The sequence below is a fragment of the Caenorhabditis elegans genome, chromosome IV (genome assembly GCF_000002985.6).
Source record: "Caenorhabditis elegans chromosome IV".
In the NCBI taxonomy this organism is placed as follows: Eukaryota; Metazoa; Nematoda; class Chromadorea; order Rhabditida; family Rhabditidae; genus Caenorhabditis; species Caenorhabditis elegans.
The window spans coordinates 9,283,932-9,304,656 of record NC_003282.8 but is presented as its reverse complement, the minus strand read 5'-3'; the positions used below and the strand labels follow the sequence as shown (position 1 = coordinate 9,304,656).

The window sequence follows — 20,725 nt, the reverse complement described above, 5'->3', positions numbered from 1 at the left end:
AATTTAACATTGATTTTCTTTAATTAAAAAATCGTTTGATTTTTGCACATTCTAGCGAGTAGGTGAACCATTCATGAAACGGCCTATTTTGCGCAATCTCACAAAAACTTAAATATCACCACATTTTCAGACTGCCTCATCATCACATGAAGTGGTGTATGTTGAAACAAGAGCTGAAAAGTAAAACAAAAGAAACTTATTTGTTTCTTAAGCAATTTTTTTTGTACAAAAATATTAAAAGAAAATTAGATACTCACAGAAAAAAAAGTTAATTCAATCCACTCAATCTTGAGAATTATTTTGAGAACAATTTGGCAACTTGTAGGGCTCAAAAATTACGAAGTATGTATCTCTCTTCTGCCAGAAAATGCGCTGTTATCTATCCAACACTATCTGCTTTGCCAAAGAAACAAAGAAAAAATAAGTCTTGATAGCATCTGTATGAAAAGCCTTAGAAATCCAAATAATCTATCCGTAAATCAACGTTCCGTATAAAAGATCATAGGCTAGAATAAATTGACGGAATTCAAATTTAAATATTTTTCTCTCCCAGTCCTTCAACATGAAAGTTTTATTGCCACATCATTTCGGAGACGGTTAGTTTTGCAGTTCAACTACCACTCACTTCATCTTTTTATCAAATTTCAGGACCTTCCAGAAGCCCCAGTTGCTTCAAATTTTTAATTCTCACCCTAGTTTTACTGGGTTTCATTCTTTTATTTATATCAATTACGAGAGATTCGGAAAATCTTGCAACGCCTGAAAAAATAAAATCAAGCGGAAAATATGAAGGCCATCAAATTTTCAAAGCATTCACTGATTGTGTTCTTCCAAAACTAAATCCATACCGAGGAAATCATGATTTGGTGAGGCGTTCTCTAAATATTAGTTTTAGAGATTTGATATTTTTCAGTTCTGGTCGGCATTTGTAAATAAAACATCAGAATGTGACAACTTAAAAGAATACGAGTCACTAACTATTCGGCCAGTTGCTAACAAAGACGAAGTTAAATTCATAATTCTTCCAAATAAAGAGACAAACATTACAATGGTGACATTGGGTATTGGCCACGATGTTAGTGGAGAAATCACTCTGAAACAGGTAACTTAGACTTTTTTTTGTGGGAAACTAGAAAATATTAAATTTAGATTTGGCCAAAAACAGAGTTTTTCGGAGCCGATCCAAGTTCAGATATCAACAAGGACTTGTATGAGAAAGAACTCGGAGGAAAATATTTCCAGTATGCTGTTGGAGGTCAAAATGGGATGCAAGAAGCTTTTGTGCTAGGCAGTAAGTTTAGAGATTTATTAATATATCATAAAATTGTACTCCATGTTTATATGTACATCGTCTAGATTTACTCTACTTGGAATGAATTCAGAGTAAGAACGGCTATCTATAATTTTCCTAGCCAGAACAAACCGTCAAGCATTGTTGTGAATAAAATTATAAGGCGTCAACAATTTCTGAAATGTTTTAACATTTAGTTTGAAATGAGCATTTGATTTGATTTCCTAAGTTATATCCCTAGTTGTTAAAAGTTAAACGAAATTTTTTGATAATATTAAAAAACGTACAAATATTTTGTAATTCCCCTTTCTTAAGAAAACGAAGGAGACTACCGTACCAAGACCGTGATGCACATTGGAGCAGAAATTTTTTTTAGAGACGAAATAAAGAAACAAAAAATCGATATATTATGGATGGACATTGAAGGACACGAGTTTCCAGTTATGGATATGCTTCATCGAGATGGCCCGTTTGATAAAAAAGGTGTTAAAATATGCCAGATCAACGTTGAAATTCATAAAGATATTGACAATGGGATCACTGGAGAAAGACAAATGTTCCATGATTTTGTTTGGAAATTAATGGGCGATGGCCGATATGTAATGGTCAAACCATTTTCTGTTTGGTTCTACCATGATTTTATTCGCACTGTGCTTATTAATGTTTACGATAAGGAGTGCACGGATTTGTATGTTAAATGAATGTGTTTCATAAACTTTTAAACTTATTCACGTCTAGGAAATAAATTATTATTATAATCTAAAACATCTGTCAATTCCACCGATATTGTCGAATTTTCGGGAAACACAGTTCTAGTACAAAACGTATCTTTTCAACTGAATTTAAATCTTCAAATGCAAGACGTACATTGTCCCTGCTTGACACACTAAGTCTGCGCGTCGGGAAAAATTGATGTAATCTTTTTGCACTATTTAAATACATAAATAATTTCCCCTCTATTAATAAATTGGAGCTTGATGAGCCAGCAAATACACGACCCATGTGTCTTTTGCGTATTGCCGAGAAAATAATTTAATTTCGAGAATTTATGTGACGTTTCTGCAAGTTTTTAGGTTTAGCAATCATTGCTATTTTCGACGTCAATGCTATTGTGAATATCGTTTTCGCTCAAGATAAGGATACATTACTATATTATTCTCGAAAACAACGTATTTTTTACATTACTAGATATGATTTTAACAAAAATAAAAATTGAAATTTGTCAATCAAGTGAAATGCGATTTTGACAAAAATGGTAAGTCGGCTGGTAGAGAAAATGTGAACTGTTTTGTGTTTGAGAACGTACTGATTAGAAATTGTTACTTCAGTTGTCAAAAGCAATTCACTTATTCAAATTTGGAAATGTTTGTTTCATATGTACAAAACTGAACAATTCATTGATGGCGCACAAACTTTATTGGAGAAGAGAATAATGATATTTCATAAAAGCTTTTCTATTCCACGGGTCGACGTTAAACAGGTTGCCAAGGAAAAATTGTATTTTAAGATATTGTGACTCTGGTGGAACCGGCCATCGTCCAATTGCATCCAAATAAGCAGTTTTTGCGCTTTGTCTAAATATTATTTTTAAACTAAGATAATGCTTCAATTAAACAACTTTGCATTCATATACGCTTTCTCATTGCATGTACCATTCTTGAATTGAAAGTTGAACTTTCCTCTTGTCAAAGTATCCATTTTTGTTTCTTTGTCTTTCTTTTCACCGTCAAGTTGAATCAACGCGGGAACGTATTCACGTAATGTTTCAAAATAATTACTAGACGAAGCAACTGAATAGGACAGAAACTCGCATTTGTATCCATTATGACCACAAAGGTAAGTCATAATTGTTGAATCAGGACTTTGATCAGTGAACATATATGATTCAACCTGGAAATGAATAATTAGAAATACTGTTAATAAAAATAACTTTCCGCTTACTTGTTTAAAATACTGATAAGTTGTAGGACTTCCTCTCACAAAAAATGTAGCTCCACAGGCCCACATTTGCATTCGATAGAAAAATGGCATTTCATTTCCAATTCTATCTAAGATCAAATGAGCTTCTGGGTACTTTTCTTCTAAATATGACATTTGTAAATTTTCAGTCCATATTGTATCCTGAAAAAACTAAAAGTAATGAACAACATTCAACAAATGTTACTGCTCACCTGTTGCATGAGCCAGAAATTGACTCCTCGTTGTGCCAAATGAGCGCATATTCTTGCTCGAACCATCAACACTAAACCGTATGTTAAATATTCACGATTCTCTTGAACAGCTTCTATTGATTTCTTCAACGGCGTCAAATCAATAAGAATATTCGGAATATTTGGATATTTCTCATGAAGTTTCAAATGAGCATCCTTATCGAAAGCGATTGCCACAATCCGTGATACAGCATTTGGAATGAATTTTAGATTACATATATGATTATACAAAACATCTATATTTGAGGAATCGAACTAAAAAACAAATATATCACTACATTGATACAATTTGAATACAATTACCAAAATAACATAGGGAGTTTTTGGCATTTTTTTGAGAATATTGGCAAACGCATTGAACTCGACTCCAGCATTTGCCGTATCAAATGTGATCTTTAAAATTATTCCAATAAAAAATAAATGTTGAAACAAAATTAAAACCAAAATTATAATATCTTCTATAATATATATATATATTCAAATGCAAATAACTTACTTCCTTCGAATAACTTAAGAGGTTTTGGAGGTAAGCCTTTCTCTTATACATTTTTCCATCTCCTTGGTACTGTAAATAAAAAACAGTTTTAACCTTACAGTTTTCCGTTTAGTTCCTAGTGGTTTTTGAGCATTTCCTAAAGAAATTCCGGAACGTACCAAAGATTTAGTGTATAATATGTAGATAAAATAAATATGAAGACTAGGCACCAAAAAATTAGAAATTTTAGTCATTTTATAAAGTTCAATTCAGCATATGGACTATATTCAACACATTCTATGGTACGACGAGAAATCTTGATGCTTAGATCTTGATATTTTTATGTCTTTGTCCTTTCTTCTAGGAACCCTCAAATCCTGTTACGCAGCGTTAAGGATCGTTCATCTGATGTTAAATCAAACATGTTGCCCACATAGAATATTTTACTGGAAATTTTCGGTCGATTTCATGAAGAAAAAAATTGTGATGGTATGATGTTATCATGAACAGGAAATTTTTGAGAAAAAAAAGACGAAGAGTAATGGATGTGGGGAAATTACTGAAGCATTTGAATAATTTTCCCATATCCACTACTCCTTCTTTGAAAAGAAGAAAACCCTGCTCAAATCCAGACAAAGGGGGCTGAAAGAGGTTGAATTTCAAATTGCAATTCAAACAATTTTTCGCGGCATTTCAAATTTTGTTCTTCTGTTTTGAACTTACTATAATCACTTTCTTAAGTTTAAGAATGTTCTCGAGACATTTTTAACTTTAATAAACTTGAAAAAAATAACTTTAAACATTTGCCTCAAACAACTTAGACTTACGAAAAAAGAAAGAAAGTTATAGAAAGCCTATGTTGTTCAATCCAAGTTTCGAATCATTTTATCACGGGTTTCTGGCTCGACTTCTCGCTTCATTGCACACTGAAATGGAAAGAGGAGTTAAGGCGGAACCCCATGAATTTGAAATGGTTTTCACACTGTATCACATTTTCCGGTTTTTTTCTTTGGTTCCAAAGTCCACTACACGTTTTAGTAAACTCCCCACAAGAGCTACTCATTTAAAACAACACTAACAAATTTTATAATACGATGAATATCATGAAATGTCAACTGATTTCACTTGAAACTCGATTACAAATCAAAATAAAAACAGTTCAAAAATAAAAGCTATATAATATTGTGCATCACATAGACAATTTCTTCAGTGCAATCCAAAACCCATAGCGTTCAGAAATCAAAGTGTGTCTATTTTCTGCTAGACTTTCTGACAGACTGCGTTATCTAGGCAACTAAATGCTTTGCCAAAAGAACAAAGAAGCTTTGATTGGATCTGTAGGAAAATCCGGAGTAAGCCAAATAATCTATCCGTACATCAACGTTCCGTATAAAAGATCACAGGCTTTAACAAAATCTTGCACTACAGAATAAAAGTTGTACCTCGTCACATTCGTCAATATGAAAATCTTATTACCTTATCGGCTTGGAGATGGTATGTTGTGAAATTTAAAATCTATTTATCTCCCCAAAATATTCAATTTTAGGTCGTAACATAGGCACCAGCTGCTCCAAGTTTCTTATCGTTCCTCTGGTATTATTGGGTTCCATTTTACTTCTACTATCGGTTTCAAGCAACTCGGAAAATCGTGCAAAAGCTGAACAAGAAAGTGTAAGGAGAAATAAGAAAGGCCAACAGATATTTAAAGCATTCTACGATTGTGTTGAACCAAAACTTTCTCCATTTCGAGGCAATAATGATAAGGTGAGGAGGAAAAGCCTTCTGAAATTTAATTTTTAACTTTATCTTTTCAGTTTTGGTTATCATTTGTAAATGAAACATTAAAATGTGACAATCTAAAAGAATATGAATCATTTAATATTCTGCCTGTTGCAAACAAAGACGAAATTAAATATTTCATTCCTCCAAATAAAGAAGTTCCTATGACTATGGTAACTTTGGGTATTGGTCATGATGTTGATGCTGAAAAAACACTGAAACAGGTAACTCAGACATTATCATTTCAAAAAATACATTCTTCAATGTAGGTTTTGCCAAAAACAGAGTTTTTCGGAGCCGATCCGACTTCAAAAATAAATAAGGACTTGTATGAAAAAGACCTCGGAGGTAAATACTTTGAGTACGCTGTTGGCGGTCAAAATGGAATTCAAGAAGCTTTTGTTCTTATAGGTGGGTTTCTATCTGAAAACATATACAAATCACATTTAAAACCATAGATATTCCTTCAGCCCGTTGCCACGAATGTATTTTTTTCAGATGGAGCATATAGTAACCGAAATGTTCTGAACATTGAAGCAGACCTTTTTTTGAGAGACGAAGTACAGAAACAAAAAGTCGATATTTTATGGATGGACATTGAAGGACACGAGTTTCCAGTACTGGAGATGCTCCATCGAGGAGGCGCATTTGACAATAAAGGTGTTAAAATATGTCAAATTAACACGGAAATCCATAAAGATTTGGACAATGGTGTCACTGGAGAACAAAATATGTTCCATGAATTTGTTTGGAAATTATTGGAAGATGGTCGATATGTGATGGTCAAACCGTTTTTGGTTTATTTCTATAAAGATTTTATTCGAACTACTCTTATTAATGTTCACGATAAAGAGTGCACGGATTTGTACATTAAATAATTTTGTTCTGATAAAATTCATCGTTTCATGCTCTTTTTAGGAAATAAATCGTTTTTATCTAAAATTGTTGTTTCCTCTAACATTAAAAAGTCTCAATTAAAAAGTTTATTTTCTTAGTAATAAGAGTTTATGTTTTCCTTTTATTTTTGAAATATACATACATATAATATAAATTATTGGGTGATAATTATGCGACTGTGATTTCAAGGCAAGTTTCAATTGAAATTCCATGTTGATAAACGAATAAATATAAATTTAAAGCTACGAAATTTCAGGACTGAGCTTTTGGTGAGCCTCCAAAAATGTTCGGTTGCAAAACACATGACATAGGGCAGAAGTATAGTTTTTTCTGCCGGTAATTGCCGGTTATTTATATTTTCCCAGAAAAATTTCAAACTTTATATGATGTTCAAAATACTTTTTCAGGGTCTTTTGAAAAGAATTTTCTGAAAAATAATAATAAAACTCTATTCCCATTACTGACCCGACCCTGCTTGGTTTCCGTACTTCCACTTTTCATGTACTATTTCCCACATTTCTTGTATGTATCATGTGTATCATTTATTTCTTTTTCTCCTCTTTTCACGTCTCCTAGAGAGCGGCAAAAATTACATTAATCCATTGAAATTACAAATAAACAAATACGTTTGGAGGTTGTTTCATTTTTAGATCGAAAACCACCATCAACTCCAGTGCATCCTTGTCTGACACGTCTAATACTACGGCGTCATGTTCCTATATGCTCAAAAGCAGAAAACGAGTGATTGACTCCGACTCCGAATGAATTTCTTATGCCAAATTTCATTGTTATTGATTTTACGTTCTTCGCCACTTTTTTTTTCAAATTTTTAATTGTTGTTTTTTGTTGCTATTGTTGCTATTAAAGTTGATGGATAATGAATGTTGCCCAGCCTTTGCGTGTCCTATCAAAATTAATATAAATTAAAACATGACAGCTACTACTAATTGTTGCCCGAAATGTTGTGTACAGATTGAAAGATTGTAATTGTGTGTACCCTTTGAATGAATGAACAAATTGAGTAGATGTACCTTTGATGTATTCTTGGAATACGGTCCTACGTGCCTCTTGACTGATGAAGAAAACGAGTAGGCAATGAGAAAAGGAAGTCAACGAGCAACAAGTAAGCAATGAGAACAGGAAGGCAATGAGCACAGGTAGTCAATGAGAAAGAGGTAGGCAAAAGGCAAGGGTAGGTAATGAACAAGGGTAGGCAATGAGAACAGGTAGTCAATGATTTTGGAGTGAGTATTTGCCGATGGTTTTCTGTAAATAAAATTGCCAATTGGACTACGTGACAAATTTAGTAAAGTTGGTGTGGGGCTACACCTGAATTGTAGGTGAGGCCCTAATTTTTGTGTCTGCAAGTCTCAACTCAACTCAACTGTCTCACTGTCTCAAACTGTATCAACTGTATCAGACATTTTTTTATTCATGAACATGAAAACAGATAACATATGTAAAACGCAAAGTGGGTAGCATTTTTGATTTGATATCAGATGAACGATCCTTAACGTTGTGTAACAGGATTTGAGTGTTCCTGAAAGAAAAGACAAAGACATAAAAATATCAAGATCTAGGCATCCAGATTTCTCTTCGTATCGTACACTTTGTTAAATATAGTCCATTTGCAAAATTCTACTATAGAAAATGGGTAAATATTGCAAAATTTTGGTTCCCAGTCTGAAAAATATTTTTATTTGTGTATTAATCATAAAATATTTGGTTTGTTTTGAATACTCATCTAACGAATTTTGTAATTTTAACTTTTTTTTTTTGAAAAGTACAGTACCTCGGAGATAAACGAATTTTTCGGAGGAAGACTTATCTTCACAACCTTCTAAGTTATTCGAAGGAAGTAAGTATTTTTTCGTTGATAATTTACACTTTTGGTTAGAAAAATTTATTCAATGAACCAATTTCAAAGGTTCCATTTGAAACGGTAAATGCTGGAGTGGAGTTCAATTCGTTTGCCGATAATCTCAAGAAAATGCCAGAAGCTCCCTACGTAATTATGGTGACTGTGTTTAAGTTGCATCAGAGTAGTAATAGATTAATTTTCAGTTTGATTCCTCAAATATAGATGTGTTGTATAATCATATATGTAATCTAAAATTCATTCCAAATGCGTTATCCCGAGTTGTGACAATTGCTTTTGATAAGGATGCTCATTTGAACCTTCAAGATAAATATCCACATATTCCGAATACTCTCATTGATTTGGCACCGTTAAAAGAATCATTAAAATCAGTGGGTGAGAATCATGGATATTTGACTTACAGTCTGGTATTGATGGTTCGCGTTAAAATATGCGCTAGTTTGGCACAACGAGGTATCAATTTTTGGATTTCACAGCAAGTGAGCAGTAACATTTGTTGAAGGTTGTTTACTATCAAAACCTTTTCTCAGGATACAATATGGACTGAAAATTTTCAAATGCTAAATATAGAAGACATGTATCCAGAAGCTCATTTAATCATGGATAAAATCGGAAACGAGTCACCTTATTATGATAGACTAAGGATGTGGGCATGTGGAGCTACATTTTTTGTGAGAGGAAGTCCTACAACTTATCAGTATTTTAAACAAGTAAATTGAAAATTGTTTTTATTATTTGCTTACCTTTTTTCAGGTTGAATCATACATGTTTACATATCAAAGCCCGGACTCATCAATTATGACATATTTTTGTGGTCATAGTGGATATAAATGCGAGTTTCTACCACATTCAGTTGCTTCGTCTAGTAACTATTTTGAAACAACACGAGAATATGTTCCTGCTTTGATTCAACTTGATGGCGAAAAGAAGTATAAAGAAACAAAAATGGATACTTTGACAAGAGGAAAATTCAATTTCCAATTCAAGAATGGTACATGCAATGTGGATGTTTATAGGAATGCAAAGTAACTCTTTCATAAATCGTGCTAAACTTTTGATAAGTTTTGTAGGGAAAATGCAAAAACAGCTTATTTGGAAGCAATTGGACGATGGCCGATCATTCCGGAAACACGATTTGTACAAATACAATATTTTCTTAAAACATTGTTTAATGTCGACCCATTGAACAGAAAAGCTTTTATGAAATATCATTACGTTCTCATGTAATTCAGTCTGTGCATTCCTAATGAACTATCAATTATTTGCATCGCCTTTGATTTATAACAATTTTATTGCTATTGGCAGCTTTGTTTCAGATTCGAACTGAAGAAAATGCTGCAAACATAATTTTATTGGATTTTTTCAAAAGAATGGCACCACAAATTTTGAAACACCTACTGTCGGGGAAATGTTTGTGAGGAAGTAGCTTTAAAATCATGTTAACAATACATAACCTTTCAAAAAATTTTAAAGTAGCGCCAGTGGATTCGTTGGAAACTATACCTTACATAAGATTTTGAAAAAAATTTTATTGACAGTTTATCTATTTCAAATGTCTGACCATTTCAGTATGCACTTCTTCTGCCTTCTTCCGAATTTTTTGTGACGACATCGTTTTTAAGTTAACCCAAACCTTTCTACAAATATAGCATACGATTCAATGAGTCTCCACAAAATATCAAAAAATATAATTTTTTACTTTTTATAAACTTTCACAGGGATTTTGCGAACAATGAAGTGAGTCAAAAGTCCAGTTTGCGATATTTTTAATTGCTATTGTCCAAAACATTTAACAAAATATGGAAACGGTAAATTTTTTATCACTGTTCTCATAAATTTTGCAACTAAAAAATTTTTTCAAGATTATTCTAAAACATAATATGGAATTATTTGAGTTTAAAAACATTAAAAAATCAAACTTCTTAATATGTTGTTGTAAAGTTTGTAAAAATACTTTAATGCGCTGTTATAGAAAACTGTGCTAGATGTATGTCTGTCTTCCAAAATTCTTTAACCTCCCGTTTTGGTGTTTGACACTCTATTTTCGGGATCTTACGTATAAGATAAACTTCGTAAGTGGAATACGAATACGTTGAGACTTTTGTAGTTTTGATGGAAACGATAAGAGCATATAAGATGCTGGGAGGAGTGCATTCAAGAGTCAAATTCATTCATTCAAAATTCCTCATCGAACCAAATAATGGAAGCAGAGAGACAATACGGTGAGTTTATTTATTTTTGTCAAAACGTGGGAGTGATTTTATTTGAAACCTGTATGATAAAACCTACATTCAATGTGGTAAAAACAGCATTTCCTTTAAAAGTATATAATTACATAAAAACCAAAGCTAGCAATTTTACAAAAAATTCAGAACCTTGCCAAGTTTGTCAGGATTCTGCATCAACTCGACATCATTTCGGAATAACTTCATGTACAGCATGTGCTTCATTCTTCAGAAGAACAACTATGAATCAATTCACATGTAATTTGGATAATAATTGTTCAGTTTCTTACAGTAAGTCACTAATTAAATAATACGTGTACACCCTTCGTTTACAGAAAAGAAATGGGTGTGCCGAGCCTGTAGGTATAACAATTGCATTAGAGCAGGAATGTCCAAAGATTGTAAGTATACCATTAATGTTATATTTGCAGATGATCTGAAATTTTAACATTAAAATTACAGACATTCGAAGAGGAAACGTTGACGAGACAAAAAATAGAAAAACGTTTCGAAAAAGGACAATCCGGAACTCAATTAGAAGTAAGCATTAAAAATTAAAACGTATTTTTTATATTCATAGGAAAAGATTTTCAGGAAACAAGAGCTCTCTGAATCGGATAAGTGAACCTGTGAAAATGGATCAAAACTCTACATCAAGATCAAGCACAAGCTCTTCAATAAAACATTCTTCTGATACTTCAACTGAATTTAGCAAAATTTTACATTTGAGTAACGACGAGTTACTTCAATTTTATTTGAAAGAAGTTGAGAGAACTATGGTTCAAAAACAACGTGGATTGGCAAAAGTGAGTTAACTTATAATATTGAAATTTCTAACTTTTATATAAAATAATATTTTTACGTTCAAGTCAAAAGTTTAAGTACATTGATTAGTATATATTTCCAGAATGCCCTACTTGCTGAATCAATGAATGAATTAATGATAATCTCTGCATATCAAAATGGATTATCAATGGAATCATGTATGCATTGTCCAGGAGTTAATTCTTTGGAAAAGGAAGACGTTCAAACTTTACTGAAATATTTTCAATTTGCAAATGTTTGGATGGATTCAGTCAGAGCATATTCAATGTCAAATGTAGATATTTATGAAACAACTCCTAAAGACAAGTGAGTAATATTGTAACGAAGACTAATTTAATTATTCATATTTTCAGAAGACTATCAGAATATATTCAACAAGTGAAATTAACTCTTGGATCCTCATTTTCCCAATTGAAATTAAATCTTTATGAATTCGCAGCTCTCAAATCATATTGCATCTGGAATATGGGATTCTTTGAGACAAGTATTGCTATGAAAATTATAGCAAGAGAGCATTATATTGGAGTTACCGCTGCACTCAGAAATTATTATAGAGTCAGCTAATAATTTAATGACCATTTCATGATAACTTCTAATTTTCAGACTCAAACAAAAATGAGTGATATGGACATTGCAATTCGAATTGGTGACATCACATTGCAAATTATCACTGTATCTGTAAGTGTTTGATATAAATTTAACAATAATTCATTTGATTTCTTTTAGAATATGTTCCACGATATGGCTAAATTATCTTACCAATGTGGACTGACATTTTGATCTCGACGTGCATTCACTCCAATTTCGCACTGTGATTTATTCTCTATTCTAGAGAACCTAACAATGCGCATGTGCATATATTTGATGAATTATTTTTTATTCAGCAAATAAAAATGTGGTTTAAATCTGGTTTTAAAGTTGTTTGTACGTAATTTTAAATCGTAAGCTTCCGACATCCATAATTGTAAAAAACAGTTATTGCAAGCTTTTTCTTGCACTTATTCATAGAGGTCATAAATGATATCAGATGAATTATCTCACAAAACTGATATTTTGTTTTATAACTTGTGTTAAAAATAGAAAAGAGGGTTTCTCAGGCTCTAGATATGAAAAGTCTGGCTTGAAGTGGTTCAGAATTCAGACTATGTTCAAAATTGCTAAAATAAAAGCTAGTTTGAATAAAGTTCTGCATCGTTTTCCTTTCCATATTCAGCATCTTCGAATGTACGCCAACGTGTCCGACGACCTAAATTCTAATATCCACTCTAATACAACACGATGCTATCTTGGTTTCTAACGCATATGACTTTTCTCGGTGTACAGAAAAATCTTCAGAACAAGAGAAGCGGCTCACTGAAACGTTTACATTGCCGTTCTATTGAAAAAAAACTAACTAATTGTCAGTTAAATAATTTTAAATATGAAGTTATATTATAATTTATAGTGAAACTTTATACAATCACTAGCCAATTTTGAGCTTGTATGAATTAAGTTGACTAACCGGGCGTTCGTCCTACGATCCCGATTTTCTCGACTTCAAACAATCCGTCTATTTTTTATGAGAAACAAACACATTGAGCCGTGAGCTAGAATCTCAGAGTTAGCAGAACTGCTCAATAGTCACTAAGAAATGGATATACCGTATATTATGCAGCACCGATTTCCAGGCTCTTTTTTAGAGCAGCACTATTAGAGACTGCAGTACTAATTTTGAACGTATCTCTTCAATTGGAACTTTTAGTCAGAAAATCTCATATTTTATTTGAAAAACATTAAGACTGTGGATATTTGATTTTTGTAACAATAAGACACAATCAATTCAATGATGTCTGTAAGTTAACAAGAAATAATCAAAAATATATAAAAATATTCCCCGAAATTTCGAAACTATTGAGGTGACTCTTGCAATAGAAAAACTAATAGAGATGCAGTACTAATAGAGAATATACGAAAATTTGATCTCTGGAATAAGTCTTTAACTATCGTTATTCAAACTGTCTAAGTCTGCACATATCTTCGGAGACCTTCCTTTAATTGGACTGTGTGCGTAAAAGTAGATTAAATCAAGTGTTCAATAACCTAACTAGACAACAGAATTGTCAACTTTGATAGAACGCTTATTTTAATTTATTCATTCGCTTTTAACTATGCATATATTAAGATGATAATATGCAAAGCGCTTATTATACTGTTTATATATTTTTATCATACTAGGTAAGTTAAATTCATAGCTAAATATTTCCAGAAAAATAATTTTTAATGCATTGTCAGATGTAGGCTTGCAGTTGCCAAGATTAAATAGTGGGGTTATGCAAGTAGTTTTGCAAAGTGTATTTTCATACACTGTATGACGTCACAACAGTATTAAAATACTTGTTTTTTGATTACTTGAAAAGTGTATTTAAAGACATTTTTTTTAACTTTCCGGCACTACTTGAATAATCCTATAAGCTTCTCAGCTGCTGATAGTAAGTAATGTCCTTTTGCAGAAAGTTGAAAAAATTTTGTTGGAAGATGGCCTCTAAATATGGTTCTAAAGTTATGACACTTTTTGTTAACCTTGCAAACTTTCAACCCACCCCTCCCCCCTCGTTGCATAAATTATTTGTTTAGTTTCAAGTTATTTTTCTTCTTGTTACTATGAGACAAAGTTCTAGCGCAAAAACTTATCTTCCCGAGTGAATTTGAATCTTCACGTGCAAAGCGTACATTGTCCCCACCGGGCATACTAGGTCTGCGCATCAGCAAACCAATGTGATATAATCTTGAAGCACAACATATGAAAACTAAATGTACACTGGAAATAATTTGTAGCTCTTGGAGACTCACTACAGTTTGCTTTTTTACATAATGATATCAATTTTCACAAATACACAAAATTATTGAAGAAGTTGGGAGATTTGTTACTCTACCAGAAATCATTCCATCCGGTAGAGGCATCACGAGGGTGCCTCTTTCCAGCCCCTGAACTTGCTTTTTTTGAGTTCTCCCGGTTTTCTTTTGTGCAAATTATTGCGAATTTAATCGGCATTTGAATGTTATTTATCCCTAAGCAATTTAGTAGTAGGAACTTTCAAATTTTTGTTTTTAAAGTTGGGAGGCGTCCCTATCAATTCGGATTAATTGTAAGAGTCTTTCCTTTAAAAGTTGCACGTTCACTTCGAGTTCATCGAAACGCAGTCTGCAGGCCTTCCTGGGGCAATTATCTCATAAAATCTCCGAACACACTTTTTATCTGTTTCTTTAAATCTACAAGTGTAATTCCGTCAACAAGAAAGAACACCTTGGAAGATTCATTCAATTAGGAGTCTGATGTAATTGATCTGTTACACTTAACGCACGAAGCTGGGAAAATATATTAATCTAAACACTTTCAAACATGAATTGATTACAGTGAGCAGCTATAACATTTTTTAGGACATCGAAGTTTTGTAAGAACTTACTGTTTCATAGGTGGAGTAGTGTCTCATCTTTTCGTTTTAATGATAGTACAGGAACCGTAGTTAACCGTTACAGGTATATCTGATACAAAACTGTCAATGAAAAATTAAAAAAAAGGTCCTGCGTGTCAAATAAAAGAAATAATTTTTCATCAAAATTGAAAACATACTGCAATATTTCAAATAATATTTTGCCCATCCGGAGTCACACGGTGTTGTGAAATCTTAAAAACATCATGCTAATTTTTTTTTTGAAATTTTTAGAGTTTGTTTTTCTATTAATAGATAGTTTTTGAATGAAAATGTTAAACATTTTCCGTCAAAAAAGTGTTCTGTATTAAGTGACTTTTCAATTTATCGATTTCAGGCCAACCATATTAAGTATTTTAGCTTCTTTCTAAAAAATAAAATGTATAACTTGAAAACATTGCACATTTTCCTTTAAACTTTGAAAGGCAAAATGTGTGCGAAAAGCAGATATCCTATCACAAATAGCTGTTCAATTGCTGCGTTCTCTGTATGCTTCTTTCTGGAGTTAATCTTCCTGAAATCTTAGATACTCATTCTCAATGTTCACTTAAATCTTTAGGATCTCTATGTACGTATAGTCAAATTATTCCTCAAACAAAGAGGGTAACAGCCAAGCATTCAATCCATCAAAAGCTGGATTCAAATATAACAATAAAAAGAAACAAACTGTAAAAATGAAGTTGATCCTGAGACGAAAGTAAATATATGTCGTCATTCTCATATTCTCATAGTTGTTTCAATGAACCACGTATAAAAAGTTATCTGGCTTTTTTGATCTTAAAATTAACGGAGGCTGTCTCAGTTGTTAGGTTTTTAAAAAGAGGAACTGCTGACATTTGGAGTCAGGTTTAAACAATTTCCCTTGTTAGAAAGACCTCTTCACTCGTAACGCTTATTAATTTTATACAGTATTTCAAGACATAAATGTTGACTCAACTACAATAAACATAGGTTGAACAAATATTTCCGAAGAAGCATGAAAGACGGCACCTGTGAAATCGCTTTGAAGGCAACATACATCTTCTTTGTGAAGAATTATGACTCCGGTTGACTTACAGTTACGGCACGGTAGGTATTGGTCGCCTTTGAGGAAAGTTTATTTTTATGTGCAGGAAAATATTTGTATTGGGTTGTAGAACGGAAAACGTAGGAGTCTGAACAATCAATGCTGTAAGACTAATTTCCGGCTTACACATCCTTGCAAAGAAACACAGACCAATAAAAATCAATAATTTATTTACAATAGATTGCCACGATTTTGCTAATTTTACTTTAAAAATGAAGGTCAAGAAACATTTCAACAAAATGAGAGAACTTTGGAGAAAAACAAATCAGCATTGATAAAAGAAAGAAAAAGTGGTTTTATTCCAATCTACATTTAGACCAAACCTTCAATTTGAAAATTTTAATAATATTCCATCCAATTTTCATGTACGCTTATTACTAACTACTGTAACACTACAGTAACACTCCGTCGCTCCTCCAATTTTTTTTTATGTCTAACTTATCTAACTTAAATCTCCGATGGCTTCAATCTTCACTTCTTCTAAAATGTATTCCGCCGTGCTTTCAGTGACGTTTCTTGACATTCTTTGGAGAGGAAGCAACGCCTTCATTAGTTGGGACACGATATAAGATCCAATGAGCAACAACCGCAGAATGAAAGAAATCAGAAAATCGTGTTGATAATCAGAAAGAGAAAATTGATATGAAATCATTAAGCCTACAATTTTCAAAACGGTCTCAATTTGCAGTACGGTCTCAATTTGCAGTAGTTTAAACATTTGATCTTGAAATTTGAAAAAAATGTTTTTAAAAAAGGTAGGTGGTGTCTAGCTTTTCGGGATATTGTCCGCCGTTGTAAAATAATATCCTTAAAAATTTCGATTGAAAATTGCAGAGGAACATGCAATTTTCAATTTATTGTTGTGATTACCTTTGATTAAAACAATAAATTCACTTGTGGGTCATCCTCAAGGCAATAAACATACTACTATTTAATACAATAACCATATAATATACTCCGAGTTAAGAAAGTTGGAGGACAAAAAGTCGTAGTGAACAAAAATAACCCTTTTTATTGTTTCTCAACTGTTTACTACAACACGTTTCACTTTTGGTATTGGTCGCTACAAAAAATTTAGCTGAATACTAGCACTGTTAAATACCCTAAAATAGCTAATTTTATGTAAAAAGCAGCTTTTCACCGAGTATCATAATAACACACTCCAGAGAATTTCAGATTATTCATAATTTCCGGTCAATGATTTGACAAATTAGCAAAATTTTGAAAAATTTGAGCTTTTGGGGAAATTCAAAGCAATGTCGCATGTTCCCTACAGTGTTTTAATACGAATAATTAAAACAAAATTACTGTAGAAAAAATGTAGAAAAAAAACATTTTTTTAATCGACTTCCAAAATTATGAGTGGCAAAAACTGAGTAATTGTAGCCTTTTGACAGTAAATAAAAATTTTCAAAAAATGTTTTTGAAAAGTTTTATTATGATACCAGCCGTGGACCGCATCTCCGGCGCGGCCCCCGACCTCTGGAGCTGAAAACCAATTTTTCTGAAACTACCGTAATCATACAGTACTCCTACCGTACCACCATTGTACCACTACAGTACCCCGACTATATCCCTACACTAACCCCAACTCACTTTCCCTCCAGAAGCTAAAACTTCGCAGACTACAAAGACTACATATACTACAAACTATGGACAAACGGAATAAGCGCTTTATATATAGTAAATGATTTGGTCATTTTGGCACCATAGGAGTAGTTTTTCACACTTTCTCCACTGGCGCTATTCCACCTTTAAAAGTTCAAGAAAAAGTAAAAATACTAATGAGGTTATTTATGCGGACTTCAATTCTGTTAAATAATTTTTTAAAGCTTACACAACTTTTTCCCTCACCTCATCCAGTTTGTACACAAAATGGTAACGGTTATAGTAAACAAACATATGAGGAAAATGTGCTAGATTTACGTCTGCCTTCCAACTTTCTTTAACCTCCGTTGTGCTGTTTGACCCTCTATTTTCGGGATCTTACGTATAAGATAAACTTCGTAAGTGGAATACGAATACGCTGAGACTTTTGTAGTTTTGATGGAAACGATAAGAGCATATAAGATGCTGGGAGGAGTGCATTCAAGAGTCAAATTCATTCATTCAAAATTCCTCATCGAACCAAATAATGGAAGCAGAGAGACAATACGGTGAGTTTATTTATTTTTGTTCAGCGATACAATGCAAGTGAATAATTTTAAAACATTTTAATTTAATAACAAGCTTCTTCTTAGAAATTTCAGAACAATGCTTTTAATATTCCTAAATTTCAGATCCTTGTCAAGTTTGTCAGGATACTGCATCAACTCGCCATCATTTCGGAATAACTTCATGTACAGCATGTGCTTCATTCTTCAGAAGAACAACTATGAATCAATTCACATGTAATTTGGATAATAATTGTTCAGTTTCTTACAGTAAGTCACTAATTAAATAATACGTGTACACCCTTCGTTTACAGAAAAGAAATGGGTGTGCCGAGCCTGTAGGTATAACAATTGCATTAGAGCAGGAATGTCCAAAGATTGTAAGTATACCATTAATGTTATATTTGCAGATGATCTGAAATTTTAACATTAAAATTACAGACATTCGAAGAGGAAACGTTGACGAGACAAAAAATAGAAAAACGTTTCGAAAAAGGACAATCCGGAACTCAATTAGAAGTAAGCATTAAAAATTAAAACGTATTTTTTATATTCATAGGAAAATATTTTCAGGAAACAAGAGCTCTCTGAATCGGATAAGTGAACCTGTGAAAATGGATCAAAACTCTACATCAAGATCAAGCACAAGCTCTTCAATAAAACATTCTTCTGATACTTCAACTGAATTTAGCAAAATTTTACATTTGAGTAACGACGAGTTACTTCAATTTTATTTGAAAGAAGTTGAGAGAACTATGGTTCAAAAACAACGTGGATTGGCAAAAGTGAGTTAACTTATAATATTGAAATTTCTAACTTTTATATAAAATAATATTTTTACGTTCAAGTCAAAAGTTTAAGTACATTGATTAGTATATATTTCCAGAATGCCCTACTTGCTGAATCAATGAATGAATTAATGATAATCTCTGCATATCAAAATGGATTATCAATGGAATCATGTATGCATTGTCCAGGAGTTAATTCTTTGGAAAAGGAAGACGTTCAAACTTTACTGAAATATTTTCAATTTGCAAATGTTTGGATGGATTCAGTCAGAGCATATTCAATGTCAAATGTAGATATTTATGAAACAACTCCTAAAGACAAGTGAGTAATATTATAACGAAGACTAATTTAATTATTCATATTTTCAGAAGACTATCAGAATATATTCAACAAGTGAAATTAACTCTTGGATCCTCATTTTCCCAATTGAAATTAAATCTTTATGAATTCGCAGCTCTCAAATCATATTGCATCTGGAATATGGGATTCTTTGAGACAAGTATTGCTATGAAAATTATAGCAAGAGAGCATTATATTGGAGTTACCGCTGCACTCAGAAATTATTATAGAGTCAGCTAATAATTTAATGACCATTTCATGATAACTTCTAATTTTCAGACTCAAACAAAAATGAGTGATATGGACATTGCAATTCGAATTGGTGACATCACATTGCAAATTATCACTGTATCTGTAAGTGTTTGATATAAATTTAACAATAATTCATTTGATTTCTTTTAGAATATGTTCCACGATATGGCTAAATTATCTTACCAATGTGGACTGACATTTTGATCTCGACGTGCATTCACTCCAATTTCGCACTGTGATTTATTCTCTATTCTAGAGAACCTAACAATGCGCATGTGCATATATTTGATGAATTATTTTTTATTCAGCAAATAAAAATGTGGTTTAAATCTGGTTTTAAAGTTGTTTGTACGTAATTTTAAATCGTAAGCTTCCGACATCCATAATTGTAAAAAACAGTTGTTGGGAGCTCTATCTTGCACTTATTCATAGAGTATGTAGTCATAAATGATACCAGATGAAACAATTTTCTCACAGAACTGATTTTTTGTTTTTAACTCATTTTTTTAATAGAAAACATGGTTTTCATGGGTTCCAGATATTCAATGTGTGTCTTGAAGTGATTCAGAATGCAGACTACACTGAAATTTTGCTAGAATAAATCTAGCTTGCGTAAAGTTCTGCATCGTTTTCCTTTCCGTATTCAACATCTTCGAATGTATGGCAACGCGTTCGACGACCTAAATATAAACTTTCAAATATCCACTCTAATGCAACATGATGTTTTCTTGGTTTCCAAGGAATAGGATTCTTCTCGGTGCGCAGAAAAAATCTTCAGTTCAATAGAATCGGGATTATTTACGTCCCGTTAAAAACCCAAACTTGATGAAATTATTTTAGTTGTTTAGCAATTTTGATAATTTAAACAAAGATAATAAAAAAAATAATAATTTGAAAGAAATTGGTAAATCTGACTAAACCTGATGTCCTTACAGTTTCAGCGAACAGGAAAACCTGGATAGTGAAAGTAAAACTCGAAAATAACACTAGAGAAAACCTTTTGGTACTCTGTAAGTTATTTGTTGTCAGTACAAATTACCGACAGTGGTTCAGAGCCTAAAAAAACATTTATGTG

At 32.4% G+C, this 20,725-nt stretch overlaps 6 protein-coding genes across 6 annotated transcripts; 5 read left to right on the top strand and 1 right to left on the bottom strand.

The window, feature by feature from the left end:
* Nucleotides 1-562: 562 nt before the first annotated feature.
* F49C12.4 (Methyltransferase FkbM domain-containing protein) lies at nucleotides 563-2,002 on the top strand (the record flags this gene model as incomplete). Its single annotated transcript, NM_069225.2, has 5 exons — nucleotides 563-596; nucleotides 649-866; nucleotides 914-1,102; nucleotides 1,150-1,291; nucleotides 1,607-2,002. The coding sequence occupies 5 exons, from the start codon at nucleotides 563-565 to the stop codon at nucleotides 1,990-1,992; spliced, it is 969 nt and encodes a 322-aa protein (NP_501626.1). The 3' UTR covers nucleotides 1,993-2,002.
* A 703-nt stretch (nucleotides 2,003-2,705) lies between these two features.
* Nucleotides 2,706-4,230, bottom strand: F49C12.3 (Nucleotide-diphospho-sugar transferase domain-containing protein; the record flags this gene model as incomplete). The annotated part of the gene is made up of 7 exons (NM_069224.3): nucleotides 2,706-2,865; nucleotides 2,910-3,181; nucleotides 3,233-3,412; nucleotides 3,463-3,756; nucleotides 3,805-3,894; nucleotides 3,998-4,066; nucleotides 4,156-4,230. 7 exons carry the CDS (start codon nucleotides 4,228-4,230, stop codon nucleotides 2,706-2,708), a joined length of 1,140 nt encoding a protein of 379 aa, NP_501625.3.
* A 1,181-nt stretch (nucleotides 4,231-5,411) lies between these two features.
* Nucleotides 5,412-6,688, top strand: F49C12.2 (Methyltransferase FkbM domain-containing protein). Its single transcript, NM_069223.4, has 5 exons — nucleotides 5,412-5,470; nucleotides 5,523-5,740; nucleotides 5,791-5,979; nucleotides 6,025-6,166; nucleotides 6,254-6,688. The coding sequence occupies exons 1-5, from the start codon at nucleotides 5,437-5,439 to the stop codon at nucleotides 6,631-6,633; spliced, it is 963 nt and encodes a 320-aa protein (NP_501624.1). The 5' UTR covers nucleotides 5,412-5,436; the 3' UTR covers nucleotides 6,634-6,688.
* Nucleotides 6,689-8,302: 1,614 nt separating this feature from the next.
* F49C12.1 (Nucleotide-diphospho-sugar transferase domain-containing protein) lies at nucleotides 8,303-9,758 on the top strand (the record flags this gene model as incomplete). The annotated part of the gene is made up of 7 exons (NM_069222.4): nucleotides 8,303-8,377; nucleotides 8,442-8,510; nucleotides 8,580-8,669; nucleotides 8,717-9,010; nucleotides 9,062-9,241; nucleotides 9,285-9,556; nucleotides 9,602-9,758. 7 exons carry the CDS (start codon nucleotides 8,303-8,305, stop codon nucleotides 9,756-9,758), a joined length of 1,137 nt encoding a protein of 378 aa, NP_501623.2.
* Nucleotides 9,759-10,731: 973 nt separating this feature from the next.
* Nucleotides 10,732-12,361, top strand: nhr-264 (Nuclear Hormone Receptor family; the record flags this gene model as incomplete). Its single annotated transcript, NM_069221.6, has 9 exons — nucleotides 10,732-10,753; nucleotides 10,904-11,047; nucleotides 11,092-11,157; nucleotides 11,219-11,296; nucleotides 11,351-11,562; nucleotides 11,664-11,887; nucleotides 11,935-12,136; nucleotides 12,185-12,259; nucleotides 12,308-12,361. The coding sequence occupies 9 exons, from the start codon at nucleotides 10,732-10,734 to the stop codon at nucleotides 12,359-12,361; spliced, it is 1,077 nt and encodes a 358-aa protein (NP_501622.3).
* Nucleotides 12,362-18,251: 5,890 nt separating this feature from the next.
* Nucleotides 18,252-19,764, top strand: nhr-267 (Nuclear receptor domain-containing protein; the record flags this gene model as incomplete). Its single annotated transcript, NM_069220.3, has 8 exons — nucleotides 18,252-18,273; nucleotides 18,397-18,540; nucleotides 18,585-18,650; nucleotides 18,712-18,789; nucleotides 18,844-19,055; nucleotides 19,157-19,380; nucleotides 19,428-19,629; nucleotides 19,678-19,764. 8 exons carry the CDS (start codon nucleotides 18,252-18,254, stop codon nucleotides 19,762-19,764), a joined length of 1,035 nt encoding a protein of 344 aa, NP_501621.1.
* Between the last annotated feature and the right edge of the window lie 961 nt (nucleotides 19,765-20,725).